General features: G+C 39.4%; 1 protein-coding gene across 11 annotated transcripts in view; it reads left to right on the forward strand.

Moving 5' to 3' along the window:
• TBC1D31 (TBC1 domain family member 31) overlaps positions 1–21,095 on the forward strand; it is a 78,989-nt gene that overhangs the window by 23,068 nt on the left and 34,826 nt on the right. For 4 of the 11 annotated variants that reach the window (XM_043484165.1, XM_043484154.1, XM_043484162.1 and 1 more), the window contains 5 exons: positions 568–683; positions 4,106–4,284; positions 12,339–12,490; positions 15,733–15,892; positions 18,273–18,473. In XM_043484165.1, the coding sequence (XP_043340100.1) occupies positions 568–683; positions 4,106–4,284; positions 12,339–12,490; positions 15,733–15,892; positions 18,273–18,473 (808 nt within the window). Of the gene's footprint in view, positions 1–312; positions 387–567; positions 684–4,105; positions 4,285–12,338; positions 12,491–15,732; positions 15,893–18,272; positions 18,474–21,095 lie in introns of all 11 variants that reach the window. The other 7 variants (XM_043484158.1, XM_043484157.1, XM_043484156.1 and 4 more) reach the window with 3 other exon arrangements.

Consider the following 21,095-nt stretch of genomic DNA (forward strand, 5'->3'; position numbering starts at 1 on the left):
AACTAGAATTACTATTTCCTACCGCCACACTTCTTCCTCTTATGCCTAAGCCTGAAAACTTCATTTTTTTGGTTAATGAAACTCTAGCTAGGTGCCAAGTACTCTGCTAAGCACTTAAACATACATTATTTCACTTAATCGTCATGTATTCATTTAACCTTCACGACAGCCTTATGAGACATCTTTTTATCTCCACTTTACATGTGAGGGATTCCTGATTCCTCCCTCTTCACCCCGTTTGATGCATCACCGGACCTTTCTCCCCTTGACTTCTGACACCTCTTCTATTCTTCCTTTCCATTTTATACCCAGAATCCTCTTCCTAAAAGTCATGCCTGGCCGTGATTCTGGTCTGCTCAAAAGTTCTCGACGGCTTCCCATCCATTGTAAGTAAGATCCAAACTCCTTTCCGTGGCAGGTAGCACTCTTTGTCATCTGCTTTTCTTCCTCCAAAATGGGAGTTCATTTTCCTGGGTTTCATTTTCTTCTTCTCTAAGGACTCCGCTGATGTGGAGTTTTACGGTTATTGGAAGAAATTCTGATACTAACACAGTAATCTCTTACTAGGTTTAATCTCGTTCAGCGAACAACACAAGCTTGCACAGCTCTGGCCTTTAATCTTCATCGGAAGTCTGAATTCCTTGTGGCGTTAGCTGATTATTCTATTAAATGTTTCGATACAGGTAAGAAGGTCTGTTTATTTTTTGAAGCAGAGTGAATGTAGATGGAAATCCTGCAGGGAGTTGGCCAGTCTGTACAGTCTGAGGGGAGGGAGCAGACCCCACAGGACAGCCCTCACTTCAGACACTGGCCACAAGTTCAGGGGTCCCAGGGCCATCCTCACATCAGATCAATAGGCTGCACATTCAGGGTTCCCCACAGCTACCCCCAGGTTTGAGAATTCAGTAGAATGACTCACAGAATTCACTATGCTTATGATTATAGTTTTTTAGAAATAATGTATAGCAAAAGGATACAAATTAAAACCAGCCAAAGGAAGAGCCGCCTAGGGTGGATCCTGGGAGGCTCCCAAAAGGGATGCTTCCGTCATCCCCAGGGACACGTTACCCGCCCAGCACCCGCATGTGGCCATCTGCGCCGAGCATTGCCGCACCGGGAAATTGACCCAGGCTCTTGAGTTTTTATTGGGGCTCCATTGCATCGGTGCTGGGTTGCCAGCTTGGTTGAACTCCATTTCCAGCCTCCTCCTCTCTGGAGGTTGGGCTGATAGTATGAGACCCAAAGCCTGAGCCTTCTAATCACTCACATGGTTGGCCGTTATGGTGTGGTCAGTCCCCACTCTGAGGTTCTGTCAATAGCACAAACCATCTGTTTTGTCTAGGGACCTACCACAGATAACAGAGACACTCCCACCACTGGGGAAATTCCAAGGGTTTAGAGCTTGCTGGACAAAGGCCATGCATACCTCTCTTTGAAGGCCAAATTCCTTACTGCACATGTACAAGAATAAATATTTTTTAAATTTTACGTGTGTATTGATATTTTTTGCCACATTACACTTTTTAATAGAGAACTAAAGAGTTCTATAAATTGAACTTATTATTAAGAAAAATCTCAACTGCGTTGTTTTTTCTTGTTATTAATGTATCAGATACAACATTTAGAAAGATTGTAAACTATAAGAATAGTAATAATAGTGTTGGCTAACACTTAAATAGTGTTTACTCCTTGCCAGGTACTGTTCTGTGAATATTATTAATTTTAATGATCATAGTAACCCACAGAGATGGTTACTGTTGTTATGCCCAGTTTTCAGATGAGGAAACTGAGGCACAGAAATAAATTAACCAGGTTTCCACAGCTTGGTAAGCAGCGGAGCCAGGATTTCTAATCTGGGAGTCTTGCTGCAGGCCCCTGCTCCCAGTCCCACCACCCTCTCACAGCACCTGCAGGAAGAAAAGGCAGTCATGCCCGGAGACAGTCAGTGCGTTTACATCAGGGCCTTCTCTGCATATGCCTTTTTTATATTTTAACAAATCTATGATCATCCTATCTATATCATTTGGTAGACTCACTTCCTTCCCTTGTGAAAAATTTATGTATTTAAGATCAATACTTAATAATTCTGCTCTAGAAATGTTTGCAATACCACAATTACTATTATTGTGTGGCCTCACCCTGCAGGCTTGTGGGATCTTACTTCCCCAGTCAGGAAATTGAACCCTTGCCCCCTGCAGTGGAAGCATGGAGTCTTAACCGCTGGGCCACCAGGGAAGTCCTTATACCATGATTATTCATGTTTAACCTCTTACCTTTTGGTGGATTTGAAACTGTTTTCAGTCTTTGGTATTACAGACACTGCTGACGCAGAAGTTCTGATACACTCAGTCTTCAAACTGATCTGTGACTGCTTTCCTTGGATTCCAGCAGTCTCTTCTCCCCTCATCTTAGTTGTATCTTTTATACCCTCTCCTGTCTTATGGAAACCCCTCTTAACAAAGCCGTTTCCTTAGGTGTTGTCCCCACCTCCCCAACTACCTCCCTTTCTTCACTGCCAAATCCCGCTTCTTCACCGCGTCCGTGCATGGATTCTGACTCCTGCCTCTTCCTTCACAGCCCCCACTCCAGGCTTCTGAGACTTCTATCTCCAAGGTCTTTAGTAACCTCTGATCTTATAAATCCTCTTTATACTTTTCATTTTGTTTCTTCATAGCTTTTAACATTTTAGCTTACTTCAGAAGTCTTAGTTTCCTACTGTTAACCTCTCTTGGGTCTACTTTTCTGACTTCTTTTCTGGGTTCTTTTGTGATTCCTAGACTTTTGGATGGGGCTTCCCTGGTGGCTCAGATGGTAAGAAGTCTGCCTGGAAGGCAGAAGACCCACGTTCAATCCCTGGGTTGAGAAGTTCCCCTGGAGAAGGAAATGGCAACCCACTCCAGTTGGGTATTTCACCCAATTAAAAAGAAAAAGTAGAGGAGCCCACATAGGTTGTCATCTTTTAATTTTGCTCATTGACGTTGGAAAAAACCACATCACTTCATGAAATGGAGTTTTTTAACAGACTTAGAAGGATATAATAAATTTAAAGGTAGTATTTTACATTTAGTTTTGGGGAAAACTCATCTTGTTATCCTTATTTTTCTCTTCTCACTGAAGGCCAATGAAAAATTGCCCATTAAGTGATGCCAGACTTCAGACTGGTGTTTGGAAGCAGATCCTCCCTTCCCAAGAGTTTATCTGTTCCTCTGCCTTCAGTTTGACCTACTTTGTATCTTAATGTTTTCCCAGATTTACATCTGGCTTTCTGGCTCTTCTCCCCAGGTGCATCTTTCTGGAGGGACAAACCAAATCTGACCATAAAACTGTAACATGCCTGTCATAGGAAACTTGGAAACACAGAAAAATGTAAAGAGAAAATAAAAATCACTGCAGTTTTACTACCCACTGATAATTATCATGGGGATTTTTTGATGTTTTCAGACTTTTTTTCTCTGCCTGTGTGTCACACATGCAGACACACACACACACACACACAGAATCAGTTTTTAAAAATCAAATCTGTTACCTCTTCTCACACTGCTAAGTCTGATCAACCTCGTGTATTTATGTCACATAGTAGAATCACTGCCTGTTTATGTAACTAAACTGGAGCCACTGAATCACTGAGTCCTTTGATTTTTTCCCTTTGTAGCTCTTCAGTTTGTCCCTTTCCCCACTGCCACGTGCTTAGTACAGACCCTCCTCATCTGCTGCCTGGATTAGTACAGAACAGCTTAACTAGTCATTTTGTAATCTCTTCCTCCTCTCCAGTATATTCACCATGTCTTCAAAGTGCTCTTTCTGAAACAGCCCAGATACGGTATTCTTACATATAAAACCATTTCAAGAGAAAGCCCAGACTTCTGTCATGTCACGTTCAAAACTGTTCTTAAACCCCTTTCAGCCTCATCTCCTCCTGCCTCCCTGATAATCCACGTAACTACCGTGTCCCCCAGCGCACTTCATCAGCCAGTCACAGGCTTCCATTGTTTTTAGACGTTAATGGAGATGAAGGGACCTCATGTGATCCCCGGCCATCAGTTGAATCTGTTCTTGGATGAAATGCCGGGTTTGACCTGTATGTCTGTTTGCCTTTTTCCCTCAGTCACCAAGGAGCTGGTTAGCTGGATGAGAGGGCATGAATCATCCGTGTTTTCCATCTCTGTGCACGGATCAGGGAGATACGCCATTACCACCTCCTCTGATACAGCACAGCTCTGGGACTTGGATACCTTCCAGAGAAAAAGAAAGCTGAATATTCTCCAGTCTGTGGGAATACAGAAGGTCAGTGGACGGAGCGCGTCTTGGTCTGTGGTGCTGCTTAGGCTAGTTTCTGGATCAGCAGGGTACAGATGTTATAAGTAATGTTTTACTTTGTCTCGGTTATGTCAGCAACAAGCAAAACTTTTATTATTTATAGTCTGTAACTTCAACTTTAATTACATGATAGTTTTTACTTAGCTGGTTGATTTTGTTTTATTTCTTAACCCAATTATGAAAAAGTCTAAATGTATAGATTTGTAAGAATTTCACAGTGAACACATGGACATCCACCACCTAGATCCTGCTGTACCATAGGGTACTTTGTTGCTGTTTAGTTGCTAAATTGTGTCCCACTCTTTGTGACTGTATGGATTGTAGCCTGTCAGGCTCCTCTGTCCATGGGATTCTCCTGGCAAGAATACTGGAGTGGGTTGCCATTTCCTTCTTCAGGGGATCTTCCTGTGTCTGGGATCTAACCTGTGTCTCCTGAATTGGAGGGCGAATCTTTACTGCTAAGCCACCTGGGAAGCCTGTACCATCCTTACATATTAGTAAACTATATTATGGGTCTGTCTGTCCCTTAGTTTTATTAACTCACTTTTTTTTTTAAAGTAAATTGCAGGCATTAGTATACTTGTCCATCAGTGCTTCAGTCTGCATTTAATTAACTGCATTTAATCGGGTTTAGTATTTGTTGATGTAAACTTTGTTTTTAATGCATGTCTTAAGCATTCATTTGTTAAATTTTGATAAATGCATATACATTTGTAATGTGCAAACCTATAGTTAGCACCATCCCAGAAAGTTCCATCATATCCCTTCCCAGATAAGCACTCCCCTGCTGTTTTTCTACTGTTGGTTAGTTTTATCTGTTCTAAAACTTCACAGAAGTAGAGCTTTTCAGTAATGGTGTGTGTAAAGCCTTTTTTCATTCAACATCATGCTTTTGAGACTCATCCTTGCTGTTTGAAGTATCAGTAGTTTGTACCTTTGTATTGCTCATCAGTATTCCGTTGTACACATGTATCACTTTTTAAAAAGCCATTTCTTTTGTTTTTAAGGCTTGTTTTTGTTTGCTATTTGATTAGCTAAATGCTGTTTTCAGGATTGCATCTCCCATTTAATTATTTTGCTTCAGGTTATATTATATATGCAGTATTGCTTTTAATTTCTTGGTTATTAGCGTGAACAACTGGCAGTTCATCTCAACCAAAATCTTATTTTGTAGTCTCCACAAAAATCCCAGGGTTTTTAATCATTTAAAAAAGATGTAAGTTATAGCCAGCTTAGTCATCAGGTATTTAGGCCAAATGCCTTAGTAGGTTTTTTCTTCAATTGCTTTAATACTTAAATTGTTTTAAAGGTTAAGAAAGAGAATGCTAAGAGTTGAACCCACAGTGGAAACAGTCATGAAACAATGACACAAAAACCATCTGTTATTTTTACTATGAAACTAGAATAGTATACACTGAATAGCTGCCGATATTAACCTTGACTTGGTCGTTCAGACATTTTAGTTTAAAAAATACGATTCCAAATCTTAGTGATAAAATAAAATTAAATGTAGTAAATGTAAATACAATATGCAATATATATGTAAGTATGTTGTTCTAAAATAATGGAATATCATAGTCTATAAGTTACCAGCAAGCTTTTCCTCAAAAGACTAGATAGTAAACTTCTTTGACTTTGCTGGCAAAGAGCAAAATTGAGGATATGTGTGTACTTACATAACCACCTGAAATGACATAATTTTAAAACATAAAACTCATTCTCCTGGCCATACAAGAAGTGGAGTTGAGTCAGATGGTTGTCACTCCTGGCTTATTCTGTTGAAAACAGGAAGTAATTGTAAACTAAAAGCAAAACTTTAGTTCTTATCAAGTTTTTGTTAAACTTATATTTTACTGTGGTTTTTTATTTTTAAATTTTTATTGGGGTATATTTGATTTACAATGTTGTGTCACTTTCAGATGTACAGTAGAGCCAATTAGTTACACATACCCACATGTCCACTCTTCAGATTCTTTTTTTTAAAAAACATTTGTTTGTTTGTTTGTCTGCCTCAGGTCTTCGCTGAGGCACACGGGATCCTCGTTGTGGCACATGGACCCGAGCTTGTGGCACGTGGGCTCAGAGGTTGTGCACGGGCTCCGTAATTGTGCGTGGGCTTAGTTTCCCCGAGGCACGTGGGGTTTTAGTTCCTTGACTGGGGATCGAACCTTCGTCCCCTGTGTTGCAAGGCAGATTCTTAACCGCTGGAACACCACAGAAATGCCTTTTCAGATTATTTTCCCATATAAGCCATTACAGAGTATTGAGTAGAGTTCCCTGTGCTATACAGTAGATTCTTTTTAGATATCAGTTTTACCGACAGTAGTGTGTATATGTCAGTCTCTCAGTCTATCCCTCCCCCCTTTTATCCCCTGGTCACCATAACTGTAAAGAAAGCTGAGCACCGGAGAATTGATGCTTTTTGAACTGTGGTGTTGGAGAAGACTCTTGAGAGTCCCTTGGGCTGCAAGGAGATCCAACCAGTCCATCCTAAAGGAGATCAGTCCTGGGTGTTCATTGGAAGGACTGATGCTGAAGCTGAAACTCCAATACTTTGGCCACCTGATGTGAAGAACTGACTCACTGGAAAAGACCCTGATGCTGGGAAAGATTGAAGGCGGGAGGAGAAGGGGACAACAGAGGATGAGATGGTTGGATGGCATCACCGACTCAATGGACATGAGTTTGAGTAAACTCTGGGAGTTGGTGATGGACAGGGAAGCCTGATATTCTGCAGTCCATGGGGTCGCAAAGAGTCAGACACAGCTAAGCGACTGAACCAAACTGAACTGAACCATAGTTTGTTTTCTACATCTGTGACTCTACTTCTGTTTTATAACTAAGTTCATTTGTACCATTTTTTTTTAGATTCCACATTTAAGTGATGATATTTGTCTTTCTGTGTCTGACTTCACTCAGTAAGACAATCTTTAGGTCTGTCCATTTGCTGCAGATGGCATTATTTTGTTCTTTTTTACAGCTGAGTCTGCTTTTATATTTTAAATACAAATTTTGTGATTTTTTTTTTCCGTTGATGACACATGGTAACACATGATGATATGGGTTTCATTTATGATGGCTCTTTTAATCTAAAATGGTCTCCCACCTTTTCTCTTTTATTCCCATAACATTAATTTTTTTTTTTTTTAAGAAGCCAGGCCAGTTAGTTGTGTTGGAAAATGCCACACATTGTGGATTTGTGTTACTATCTCCTCATTGCATCATTTAACTTGTTTTCTCAGCTGATACCTTGTACGTTCAGTTCAGTCACTCAATTGTGTCCGACCCTTTGCGACCCCATGGACTGCAGGACACCAGGCTTCCCTGTCCATCACCAGCTCCTTCTGGAGCCTGCTCACACTCATGTCCATCAAGTTGGTGATGCCATCCAACCATCTCGTCCTCTGTTGGCCCCTTCTTCTCCTGCCTTCAATCTTTCCCAGCATCAGGATCTTTTCCAGTGAGTCAGTTCTTCACATCAGGTGGCCAAAGTATTGGAGTTTCAGCTTCAGCATCAGTCCTTCCAATGAATATTCAGGACTGATTTCCTTTAGGATGGACTGGTTTGATCTCCTTGCAGTCCAAGGGATTCTTGAGAGTCTTCTCCAACACCGTGATTCAAAAGCATCAATTCTTTGGTGCTTAGATTTCTTAACAGTCCAGCTCTCACATCCATAGATGACTACTGGAAAAACCGTAGCTTTGACTAATGAACCTTTGTTGCAAAGTAGCAGCTGATGCTACTGATCTTGTAAAGTGAATTTAAGTCTAAAGTCTTGAGTAGATTCACATTAAACATTTTTGACAAGCTATTCACCTTGTGTATAAGATGGAAGTAGTAACAGTGCTTACCTCAGGGTTGGTTTCAGGATTGAATAGAATAATCTGTGCAAAGCGCTTAGCAGGAAGCTTGTGCACAGTAAGTGCTTAGTACAAGTTAGCGCAGCTGCTGCAGTTTCTGTATTGCTGTTGTTTCTGTTATCTATTATCCAGCTTTATAGAATTACCTCAGTGCAACTAGGCATCTTCTAAAAAGCTGTAAGGTAACTGTATTCTTTTTCTTTTGAACTATATTAAATAGATGCGTAATCCCTTATTAGCAACTCAAAAACCCAGATGTTTTTTAATAACTCATTTGGTGGCAGAATCTGATTGGAATTCATCTGGCAGCAGAATCTGAACTAAGCTGACATGAGGCTGAAATATTAATATATTTGAGTATGGGGTGTCGCTCCAAGTCACTGAGAGTTCCACATAATATTATAGAATATGCATTGTACTGGGCTTCCCTGGTGGCTCAGATGGTAAAGAATCTGCTCACAATGCGGGAGACCCAGGTTTGATCCCTTTCTCAGATCATAAGTAGTTCTGAATTCTGGAACACTATCTTCCCTAAAGGTTTCAGATTAGAAACTATCAGTGGATAGTTGATTTTGGCTTCAAAATGTTTTTAAAGAATTTACCGCTCCATCCGCTTTCCATTGATTTTTGTACCTAGCAGTAGTGGTAAATGGTAGTAATAGATAGCAATACCACAGGTGGCTCACTGGTGAAGAATCCACCTGCAGTGCCGGAGACGCAAGGAGCCTTGGATTCAGTCCCTGGGTCGGGAAGATCCCCTGGAGGAGGAAATGGCAATCCACTCCAGTATTCTTGCCTGGAGAATCCCTTGGACAGAGGAGCCTGGCAGGCTACGGTCCATAGGGTCGCAAAGAGTCCAACACAACTTAACAACTAAACAGCAGCAGTAATAGATACCAATCGTTGAGTCCTTACTATGTACTTAACACTTGGTTTTGTTATTTTTAAGCTTAAATAATCCTGAAAGGTAGATATAATTATCCACATTTTACAGTTGGGGAAACTGCACTTCAGAAATATTAAGTAACTTGCCCAGTGTCACGTAGCTTGTGAAAGAGGTGCAGTTCTGAGCTGAAGCTTGGTTTACTCTGAAGTGGCTCCATTATGCTCTCGGGTAAACCAATTACATTTCTTCGAATTAGGAAATTTTCATTCTTTTGTTGATGCTAGGAGGTAGGACATTTAGCTCTTTTAGCTAGAGATTTTGGAATAAATCCTGAGATTTCTGATTACTGTGGGTCAGTATGTATCAGACAAGGCTTTCTGATGATGGCATCAGAGAACACTCAATCGTGTGTCACTAAGCTTAGTCTCTGTATGCGAATGGGCACGCACTAAATTTTTGCCGAAGTGTACATTTCACTGTTAACTTTCTCTAACTACTATCTTGAACTCTTTCAACTTTGAAAAGAATTCACTTACCTCTCAAAAGTGAATTGAGAAGCCTAGGATTTTCATATTTTGTAAGGAAAAGGTGCAGCCAACCTTCAAAAAGTATATTTTGTTAGTACTCGTGAAGCTTTTTCTAAGCATTTTGTGTTTGTCGGGAGATGACACTATCTAAATAATGACGTGATTCATTAGGAACAATTTTATAATCATTAAAATCTGGCAATTAAAATTACAAATCTAGTAATGAATAATCATGTAGGCAATAATCTATCACAGCTATTCCTCAAAATAGCAGCTGATGCTCATTAACTTTTAAGCTTTTGCTTCTCCCAGTAGGAATAAACTTTATTACTTTTCTAGAAAAATACTGCTAATTATAATAAAAATTTCAAGACACTTTTTTTGACATCAGATTGGAAACTGTTTTAATGCATTCATTATAGATCGTAATGTATTCACTGAGTTCTTTCTGTAAGACCTTCATATTACAAATCTTCTTAATATAATGGAACTGTTGGCAAAAGGCCTACCAGATTGTCTTTGATAAAGTAAGCCTAGGACAAAAATGAGGAGGAGCTAGATCAGGCAAGGGCCTCGGCATCTGATGTAGTTGAGCTAGCATCTTTTAGAGTCTTATAGCTTTAGTCCTTAGTAGATTGTTCTAATTAACCAGTATGTTCCATAGTACATTTTGTATGCATGCATGTATGTTTTTAGCATTATTATCAAAAAAGAGATAATGTATTATATATAATAATATGTAAATATATATTTTTACAATTCCCTAAAATTTTCATAGTAATGTTTTAATGCATTTAATGCATTAAAACTATATGTATATAATAACTGGATGACAATAATACAAATTAGTCACAAGGCTGCCATATTGCATGTGGATGCTTTATTGACCCATTATTTTTGTAACACTGGGGAAAGCCATGGTAGATGCAGTGTTGATCCTGCTTTTTTTCTGGACATCTCTCTCACTATTGTGATGATGGTTACATCTAGATTCTGAATACTCAGAGACACTCTAGTCCAGTGTTAGAGACACTGAACACTTCATCCCCAAAGAATGTATTAATAGCATTCCCTCTGACACCAGTGAAATTGTGAAGATGTCAGAATAAAAGGTAACAAATCCTTAAAGGTGTTCTGCCTCCTCTGAGTCCCTGCCCCTCTCTGTTTCCAACACAAAAACAGTCATATGTTTTAAAAATAATAAAGCTTGTAAAGACACAGTAGTAGACACAAGAAGATGTGTTCAAATATGAAGTGTTATAGTTAGTTCTGATGCAGTTAAGAAGGCTGATCTGGATAGAACCAAAGAACAGATACCTAGAACTCAACATAAACTGTTAAAGGTGAAAATGCATATACTATACAACTTAGTAAGAAAAAGGTTTATTCATTCATTTATTCAACAAAAAACTGTTGCACACCTTTACCAAGTTCTAGTCATTGTGCTTGCCACTGACCCCACAAGAATAAGCAAGATAGACAAGACTTCTGCCCGCCGTTGTTCAGAACCAGCCAAGTGTCTTCCGCTGGGAAGGATGTTGCGTCTCTTGGGGTTCCATGCATGGGGTCTCGGTAGATTTCCTGTGGGCAGGCGAGTATATAAAGAAATCATAATTCTTCTGTGGTTCAGAGGAATAAAATAGAAGACAAAGCTGTATTGAGGGGAAAATAAAGGAAAAAAAGAATAAATAGCTAGAGCTGTAACTAACTATTAGCTGTTTGCAGGAATTTATTTTGAGGGGATAGCTAGGAATGCTTGTCCTTAGGGTACTGAATTTTTTTCATGTCCTTTGCTTCCTTTCTTACCTCCCTCTGTGTGTTTTACACAGACGGCACACAAAGTTATATTTGAAGCCATTGAAACTTATGAGAAAATATTGGTCAATTTTAATAAAAATGTTATATTATCGAAGTAAGCATTGCTTACTGCTTATGTAATAGAGAAATAGAAATTATGTGAATAAAATGACATTTTCAGCTTTTCCACCAATTTCAGTCTCAATTGTACATTAAATAAATTGAATCTCTAATAAAATATGAGAATCCCTGCTAAAATATAAAATCTCTAACATCATGTATTTGTTTTCAAGTTTTTACTTTTGCAATTAATGCTTCGCAAACATTTATACACATTTATCTTAAAGCATTTTGCTGTTTTTTTCCTCAAAGAATTAACCCTTAGAAGCAGATTGATTATTCAGAAGGAATATAAGACTGTTGAGACATATACAGTATCTTTAGTCAGTTTCTACTACCAGCAGGAGTGTATCACAGTTCCTTTTTCTGTAGTGTCACCAACATGTAATATTTTTAACACTTGGTTGTTAGTATTTAATAGTGTATATTAGTATATAACTTATAAATACACTATGTATATTTTGTGTATATGTTTGGTTTGTGTTTTGTGTAGTTTGTGCATTATTTTAAAGTAAATTTGATACACATAAAATGGTATCTTATTTTCATTTGAATCTTTTATAAGGTTAAATATTTAAGAATTGTTAGTATTTTATGGATAAACTTGTCATTATAGTCACCTATTTTTTGTTTAAAGGAGTTTACCTTTTCTTTTACTTTATAATAGTATATAAAATATCAGTTTTATCCCCTGGCATGTATTGTAAATGTATTTTCTCCAGTTTAAGAAAAAATAATTTTAAGAAAGAATTAACTACTTGTAAATTTTAAACTTAAAGAGGGTTAAATGATCCTTATATAGAGAATAACTATTTTTCCTTCCTTTTTAGGTTTTCTTTCTACCATTCAGTAATACCATCCTCAGCTGTTTTAAAGATAATTCCATCTTCGCCTGGGAATGTGATACTCTTGTTTGCAAATATCAATTGCCAGCTCCACCTGAAAGCTCTAATATATTATACAAAGTGTTTGCCGTGACCAGGTAATGTTCACTTTGAGACACTGAGGATTTTTATGAAATTTAACTTCCAGTGAAATTTTATAAATTTTCATTCAGTATTTTATTGTCATATGAGCAAAAGTTTCCTTTAAACTAAGATATGATCTCAGATATGGTATTAAGTTTTTTACTTATTGTACACAAAAATATAAAAAGCATATGAAATCCTAAGGCTGGTACACTCATTAGCTATAATAAGCATCAACTAACAGCCACTCCTGTCTTGTCTGTAATTCTGCCTGTGCTCAGTCATGTACAACCCTTTGAGATCCCGTAAACTGCCCGCCAGTCTCCTCTGTCCCTGGGGTTTTCCTGGCAAGAATACTGGAGTGGATTGCCATTTCCCCCTCCAGGGGGTCTTCCCAACCCAGGGATCAAACCTGTGTCTCCTGCCTTAGCAGGCAGACTCTTTACCACCAGCAACCGTCTACTACTTCTGTACTCTGTCGTCGTAAAACAAAGCCCAAGTGTATCATTTCATGCGTAAATATTTCAGTGTGTATCCCTAAAGGATGGGACCCTTTTTGAAACACAACTGTGGTACTATCATTACACCTTTAAAAATTCGTAATACTATGTCTAATTATTATTCATAGTTCACGATTGGTCTAATGATCGTTTTTGTGGTTGGTTGTTCAAGTTAGGAACAAAATAAGGTTCACATGTGGCCTTGGTTGATATATTTCTCTTTATATTTTCTTTGCGGTTAATTTGTTAAAGAACTGGTCATTTGTCCTATAGTTTTCTATATTCTAGATTCTGCTCTTTGCATCCCTGTGATGCTATTTAATGTGATCTTCTCTCATCTATATTTACTATAAACTGGTTATGTCATATTTCCTGTGAGTTGGAGGCTTGATCTGATCTGGTTTGATTTGGGAGCAAGAAGACATTGTAGGTGGTTGGTGTCCTTTCATCTGGAGGAACACAGAACTCTTCCTTGTGATGTTAATGGTCATTGGTGATCATCACCTAGATATCCTGTGTTGCATTGGAGGTTAGCAAAAGGGAACTATCCTGTCTTTCCTTCTCCCTTATTAACCAGAACCTCCTCGAGAAAGAAACTTCCTCTCATCAATTCTTTGGTTACTTTGCTGTACAGTTAGTAAAGGAAAAGCAGGATAAAATGCTTGATTTCTTCCTCTTTAAAAAAGAAAACCTTTTTTCCCAAAATAATGGATTGGTTTATTGGCATATTCAGAGGTGGCCATTGAAGGTCTTTTGTCTTTAATCTTTGTAAACTCATGGATTTAAGCATAGTTGACATGGTTTTACTTATTAAAATTATTATTCTTAGTGATGCTCTGGTTCTCTCATCTTTGACCAGTGAGATTATCTTCAGGTCGGCTCTGAACCCTCCTGATACAACCCCTTGTCTATGATGTGTGTGTGTTAGTCACTCAGTCATGTCCGACTCTTTGCAACGCCGTGGTCTGGAGCCCACCAGGCTCCTCTATCCATGGAATTCTCCAGGCAAGAATATTGTAGTGGGTTGGCATTCCCTTCTCCAGGGGATCTTCCTGACCCAGGGATCCCATGTCTCCTGTGTCTTTGCAGGCAGATTCTTGATCACTGAATGACCGGGGAAGCCCTTTTCCAGGCTGCTGCATTATAATAGGTTTCTTAGTTGGTCTATTTTTATTTTTTATTTTTTTCCTCTGTATCATTTTTTTTTTTCCCATTTATTTTGATTAGTTGGAAGCTGATTACTTTACAATATTGTAGTGGTTTTTGCCATACATTGACATGAATCAGCCATGGATTTACATGTGTTCCCCATCCTGAACCCCCCTCCCACCTCCCTCCCCATCCCATCCCTCTGGGTCATCCCAGTGCACCAGCCCCAAGCACTTGTCTTATGAATCCAGCCTGGGCTGGTGATCTGTTTCACACTTGATAATATACATGTTTCGATGCTGTTCTCTCAGATCATCCCACCCTCACCTTCTCCCATAGAGTCCAAAAGTCTATTCTATACATCTGTGTCTCTTTTTCTGTCTTGCATATAGGGTTATCGTGTCTTGCATATAGGGTTATCGTGGTCCATTTTTAATCTCATTTCCTAAAGTCAGTCTCTGCAAAGCAGCTAGGGTGCTTCTTAAATCATCAAGTCATTTCCCTATTGAACTCCCTTGAAAGGCTTTCCATTGCTCTTAGGAAAATCCAACTCCCCGCCATATCCCCTGAGGTCTTTTGTCCTCTGGTCTTGGCTTCCCTCCCTTTTCTCATCTTATTTCCTTCCCCATCTAATTTAAGTGTTCGGCCACACTCAAATATTGCTTCTCATTCTTCCTTATATACTAACCTTATTCTTTTTTTTTCTTTTTTTTTTTTTTTTTTACCCCCCCCCCCCTTATATACTAACCTTATTCTTATCTCAACATTTTTGTATTAGCCAGTCAGCAGTACTGACAAGCATTCTTCCTCCAGGTCACCCTGTGACCCATTCACATCATTCTTGCAGTAGATCTTCCTCCTTCCCCAGCTCTGTAACATCACCTGTTTAAATGAATAAACATTAAGAATTAATTTCCTCAGAGGTGCTAGCCACATTTTAGTTCCTTGGTGGCTCAGAGGGTAAAGCGTTTGCCTGCAAGACGAGAGACCTCGGTTCTATCCCTGGGTCGAGAAGATCCCCTGGAGAAGGAAATGGCAACCCACTCCAGTACTCTTGCCTGGAGAATCCCGTGGATGGAGGAGTCTGGTAGGCTACAGCCCACGGGGTCGTAAAGAGTCGGACACGACTGAGTGATTTCACTTTCACTTTGAATCACATGTGGCTAATAGTGACTATTTTGGTTCTTACTGTTTGGGTTTTTGTTTATTTATTTTTGGCCGCACTTGGTCTTTTCTGCTGGGCTCAGGCTTTCCCTCGTTGTGGTGAGTCGGGGCTACTCTTCCTGGCAGTGTGCAAGCTTCTCATTGTGGTGGGTTCTCCTGTTGTGACATGTGGGCCCAGCAGTTGTGGCTGTCAGGCTCTAGAGCGAGGGCTCAATAGTTGTAGCACATGGGCTTGGTGGCCCACAGCATGTGGAATCTTCCCCCATCAGGGATGGAACCTGTGGCCTCTGCATCAGATTCTTATCCCCCGTACCACCAGGGACGTCCAGTAGTGACTTTTTTGGACAGCATAGATGAGAACATTTCCATCATGATACTGGATCAGGTTGGACAGTGCTGCTGTAAATAATTCATCCAGTCTTACAAACCTGTTTGTTCTGCAGGGATGGCCGAATCCTGGCTGCAGGGGGCAAATCAAATCATATTCATTTGTGGTGCTTGGAAGCTAAACAGCTATTTAGAATTATCCAGATGCCCACCAAAGTTCGTGCCATCCGCCATCTGGAATTTCTTCCTGATAGTTTTGATGCTGGTTCTAATCAGGTTAGTAACGTAGTACTTTTTTGGAAAAATCGTATCAATTTCTGCAGTATATTAGTTCTCTTATCTAACTTGTGGCAGCCTGATTGTTTCAAGGATTTAAAATTGCCAAAAACTTGTTAAGAGTGTAAAACTGAAAAAATGGAAACATCTTAGGTTCTATATATTAATGATAATTTACCCTTTTCCCTAAAATCGGTATACTTTATGTCATACTCTGGTTTACAGGGTGATAAAGTGTGCTATTTTTTATTTGATCCTTAAAGAATTCTTTGAGCATAGGCAGGGAATGTTTCACAGACTGTGACATCAAACTAGGTGACTTGTCAACACTGCTGTTAGTTACAAGGATTAAAAGTAGGACCAGAATGGAAATTTTCTTGCTTTTTTGTTGTGCTGTGTTTTATCTACCGTAACAGGTTGCCTCAAGCCTATGAAACGTGTTTTCATTCTATTTAGCCTTAGTTTACAAAGTGCTCCCCTTCCACACACCCTTTTTCTTTTTAATAGTTGGGCAATTGAACCTTAACTTCTTTATTTTAAATTATCTTGGGTCTTGCCATTAACAAATTTTATATGTGTGTGTTTTATGTATATATGTATGATGTATGTGTGTGTATATTTATCATATCTGTTTTAAGTTTTTTGAGTAGATAATGCTTTCACACGGTTGAAAATGTAAGAAAAAAAAAAAAGGCATAAAGTGAACTCTTACTTTTCTCTCTCATTTGCCCAGTTACTCACTCTCCAAAAACCACTGCTGTTATATAATCTTATGTTTTTCCCATTTTGCATTTTTTTTCTTTACTTAGTTTACCTTGAAGATTATCCTATATCAGTACAAAACTTCATTCTTTTGTACAGCTGTATAAATTTTTTTAACCAGTCCTTTATTATTGGGCACTCAACCTGGTTTTAGTTCTTTTCTAGCACAAATAATACTGCACTGCATCACTTTTGCACACGTCACTTCACACATCCTGTCTGAAGGGTAAAATAAAATCCCAGAGTTAAAACTGGTACCAGCATTATGTGCATCTGTAGTTTTGATAGATCTCGCCAAATTGCCTTCCAGAGAAGTTGCATCAACTGAATGACGAGATTCCTACCATCTGATCAACAGAAAGCTTGCTTTTTAGATTGTCACCTTCAAATTGCCTCCAACCACCTTCAAACTGTAGTCTTTCACATAACAAGGGATGTCAGTGTTTCACAAAATCACCTGGTGACACTGCCTACCAGCCCCTGGCCCAGGGAAAGAACCTGTAGACGAAGCAGTGGAGGGGTTTATTGTTTTGTGCGTTTAAGCTTTTTTAGTATGTGTTTTTAATTTTTCAAGTTGTATGGGTTACAGCTATTTTTTTCCCCCTTAAGACTAGCTTCCTTCGGACTTCCCCCCGCCCCAACACAGTCCTTTTTTGCAGCTCACAGACTTTCTCCCTCCACAACCCAAATACTGGTTACAACAGCGAGGTCACAGGTTTGTGTGGGTTTTGACAGGACAGCTGTCAGCTCTGCTCAAGCTGAGGATGGAGAAGGGAAACAAGCCCTCCCCCCTCCCCACTCTGCCAGCCAGCGTGGGGTCACAGTGAAGAACTGTAGTCCTCTCTGCTTCCCCTGGAGGGATCGGTAGAGACAGGCCTGCCTGTGGGAAGGGAAGAGTCTCAGTGGACCTTGCTGTAGTCTCCCAGGATAGGCTCCTTACTGGTTCTGGTTAGGGCCAGGCTTATCTGGACCTGAACTGGGCAAATCTGCGTGAGCCATGATTAGGGATTTTAAATAAACATCATGGCTCTCTGCGAGTATGGTCTCCTCCGATTTTCCTCCAGCCCACCACTGCATGCCCCTCCCCCAAGAGAGAACATATGTAAATACACACATGTGTATGTGTGTAGTTTGACTTTTTAAAATTGAGGTGTAATTGACATAGAACATGTTAGTTTTGGGGCTTCCCTCATAGCTCAGGAAGACCCTGGTTCAATTCCTGGGTTGGGAAGATCCACTGGAGAAGGGATAGGCTACCCACTCCAATATTCGTGGGCTTCCCTTGTGGCTCAGCTGGTAAAGAATCTGCCTGCAATGTGGGAGACCTGGGTTCCATCCCTGGGTCGGGAAGATTCCCCTGGAGAAGGGAAAGGTTACCCTCTCCAGTATTCTGGCCTGGAGAATTCCATGGACTGTATAGTCCATGGGGTCACAAAGAGTCAGACAGGACTGAGCGACCTTCACTTTCATTTTCATGTCAGTTTCAGGTGTATAACATGATGACTTAGTATTTGTATGTTATACTGTAAAATGATCACCATAATAAGTCAAGTTAACATCTGAGACTTTTGAATTTTAAATGTGTTTTAGGAACTCACATGTTTCTCTCTACTCTTAGGTTCTTGGAGTGCTAAGTCAGGATGGTATTATGAGATTTATTAATATACAGACTTGTAAACTTCTCTTTGAAATTGGAAGCCTTGATGACGGAATTAGCTCATCAGTAATTAGCCCACATGGACGGTACATTGCATCTATTATGGAAAATGGCAGTCTGAACATATACTCAGTTCAGACTTTAACGAAAGAAATAAATAAGGTATGTTATCAAGTAAGCTTCCCTTCTTTCTGTTAAGATTTAAAAGTTTTATCATAAAAAATAAAAGCTCTGTTACAATTTTTTAACTTCTTTGCACCATTATCCCTTTTTCTGGATATGTTTTTTTCGCTCTTACTCCCAAAGCCACATCTCCAGACTTTGCAACCTATGCTCCATTCTTAAACTGCTGCCTTTGTCAAAGGCCTCTGTTTTGTTGTCCTCGTCCGATTTGAGGTACCCTTCTGATCTGCTTCCCGAAAAAGGTCTGCAATCCCGGTCTGTTCATTTTTTTCTCTTTCTTCCCATCTTGCAAGCTGGACACCTTGGAGCACCTGTGACTGTGTCTATTCCTGTTTCCCGCATCGAGTCAATACTAAGTCATGTACTCCTTGAATCTGAAATATCTGTACGTGGCCCACCTGTTGGCCATCTCGGCCATCCTTGTATTGGTGCTCACTGACTGCTCTCCAATAATAGTAATCTCAATAAATATACCTAAACTCAGAGCCCTCGGTGCCTGCTCCTCCTCATCAATCATCTTCCACCTGCCATTTTTCTAAAATAAGACTTTCATCATCTAAAACAATGCTGTTCTCGTGGCCTCCTTCCCTTTGCCTGTTGCATTAAGTCCAGACTCTTCTGCCTGCCTCTCAAGGTCTTCTCTATTCTTGTCTCTATCTACTATTTCCCCATGCTTTCAGCTTCTCTTACTGTCCCTTGTAGACACTGTGCACATTTCTGCATCTGTTGTTACACTACACATTTCATCTGAAATGTATTTCCTACTTCTCTTACGGTAATCTAGAATTTCTCCGGCTTGTTGCATCAAATAACAAAGCAAGTTTTACCTTAGATTGTTTCCTTCTCTTTTCTGGAGTGGTTGTTGTGGGGGTCGGGGGTTCTTTTTAAAAAGAAATGATTCATTTTTAATTGGAGGATAATTGCTTTACAATGTTGTTTTGGTTTCTGCCACACATCAACATGAATCAGCCATAGATATGCCTATGTCCCCTCCCTCCCACCTCCCACCCCATCCCACCCATCTAGGATGGCACAGTGCTCTGGGTTGAGCTCCCCGTGTCATATAGTAAATCCCCACTGGCTACTTTACCTATGGTAATGCATATGTTTCAATGCTATTCTCTCAATTTGTCCCACCCTCTCCTTTCCCCATTGTGTCCACAAGTCCTTCTCTATGTCTGCGTCTCTATTGCTGCCCTACAAATGAATTCATCAGTAAGAAGTTCTTATTACAGAGAAAAGCCAAAAGATACAGATAAGCAAATAATTCAATAAGTCTAACCATTCTCAGATGATTTTGAAATGTATGCCTACCAAGTATTTTTTTTCTATGCATGTAAATGTATACAGTCAACCTGTATATTCACAGATTCCATTTGTGAATGTGTCTGCTGGTGAAATTCAGTATTCACTAACTCAGTGTTGTGGCAACTCTGTAAAACATAACTACTGCGAATAATGAGAATTGTGTGTGTGTGTCGTGTACACATGTGAATACGTTTTCTTTAAACATACGGAATTATACTCTACTGTTCTTGCAGACTTAAAAAATTTTAATAACATTATTTGCACTTAATGAGAGTTATTAGCCTAGCTGAATATATAAGAGCTAGATAAATGTTATTAACAGAAATAGAGGGAGATCCGAGAAAAACCAAGATAAGCATGTTATTGGCTTCCTCTCTGTTATTTGTTAAGCAAATTGAGATCAGATTGATGAAAAGCTAGCTCATAACAGAAGTAGGATAATTTTTTTTGACACATTACCGACACCACCAGTGTCTCTGTGGCTATTCCAGGCTTACAAAATGCCCAGGTTTATACAAAATTTATTAACCATGTCCCATTCCTTCAAGCCCTATTTTCTTGCCATTGAAGAATTTCTGGTAGTCTGCTGATAATAAGTAAGCTAATTCCTATTTCTATGCTGAAGTTTCAACACTCCTGAGGTGTGGCAATTCAGGTCATATCTCAGGCTTCAACTTTTGGGAGATTCTTTTATGCAAGGACTATGAAAAATGTGGCACTAGAATTAGTATTTTGATAATGATTTAGAAGAATGGACTGAGGTTAGAAGATAGTTCAAGGATATTAAAGATGGGTAGTATTCAGAAGTCAGACCACTTATTAATTACATTTCATAGACAAAGAATTGAATCATTGAGTAAGTAGTCACTGTACTTTTTCTTTGGTCAGAGCTATTGCTACTATATTTTGCATTATTCTTATATTCTTTCAAATGTGAATAAATAATAATGCATCCCAGAAAACCACTATTTAAAAAAAAACCCTACTGATACAGTTAAAACTTTAAATACTTCTCCTAATAATTTTAAAATGAAAGTACAATAGCAATGCCATATATATTATTTTCATTACCTACTCTTATACACTTCACATATGTTACATACTGCAGTTGACAATAGGGAATGTTTTCCTGGTCTCCTGTCATAGGTGCAAATTTCAAAAGCAAGGGGCTTCCCAGGTGGCTCAGTGGTAAAGAACCTGCCTCCCAGTGCAGGAGACACGGGTTTGATTCCTGGTTCGGGAAGATCTCCTGGAGAAAGAAATGGCAACCCACTCCAGGATTATTGCCAGGAA

Source organism: Cervus canadensis, chromosome 12 (assembly GCF_019320065.1).
Source record: "Cervus canadensis isolate Bull #8, Minnesota chromosome 12, ASM1932006v1, whole genome shotgun sequence".
In the NCBI taxonomy this organism is placed as follows: Eukaryota; Metazoa; Chordata; class Mammalia; order Artiodactyla; family Cervidae; genus Cervus; species Cervus canadensis.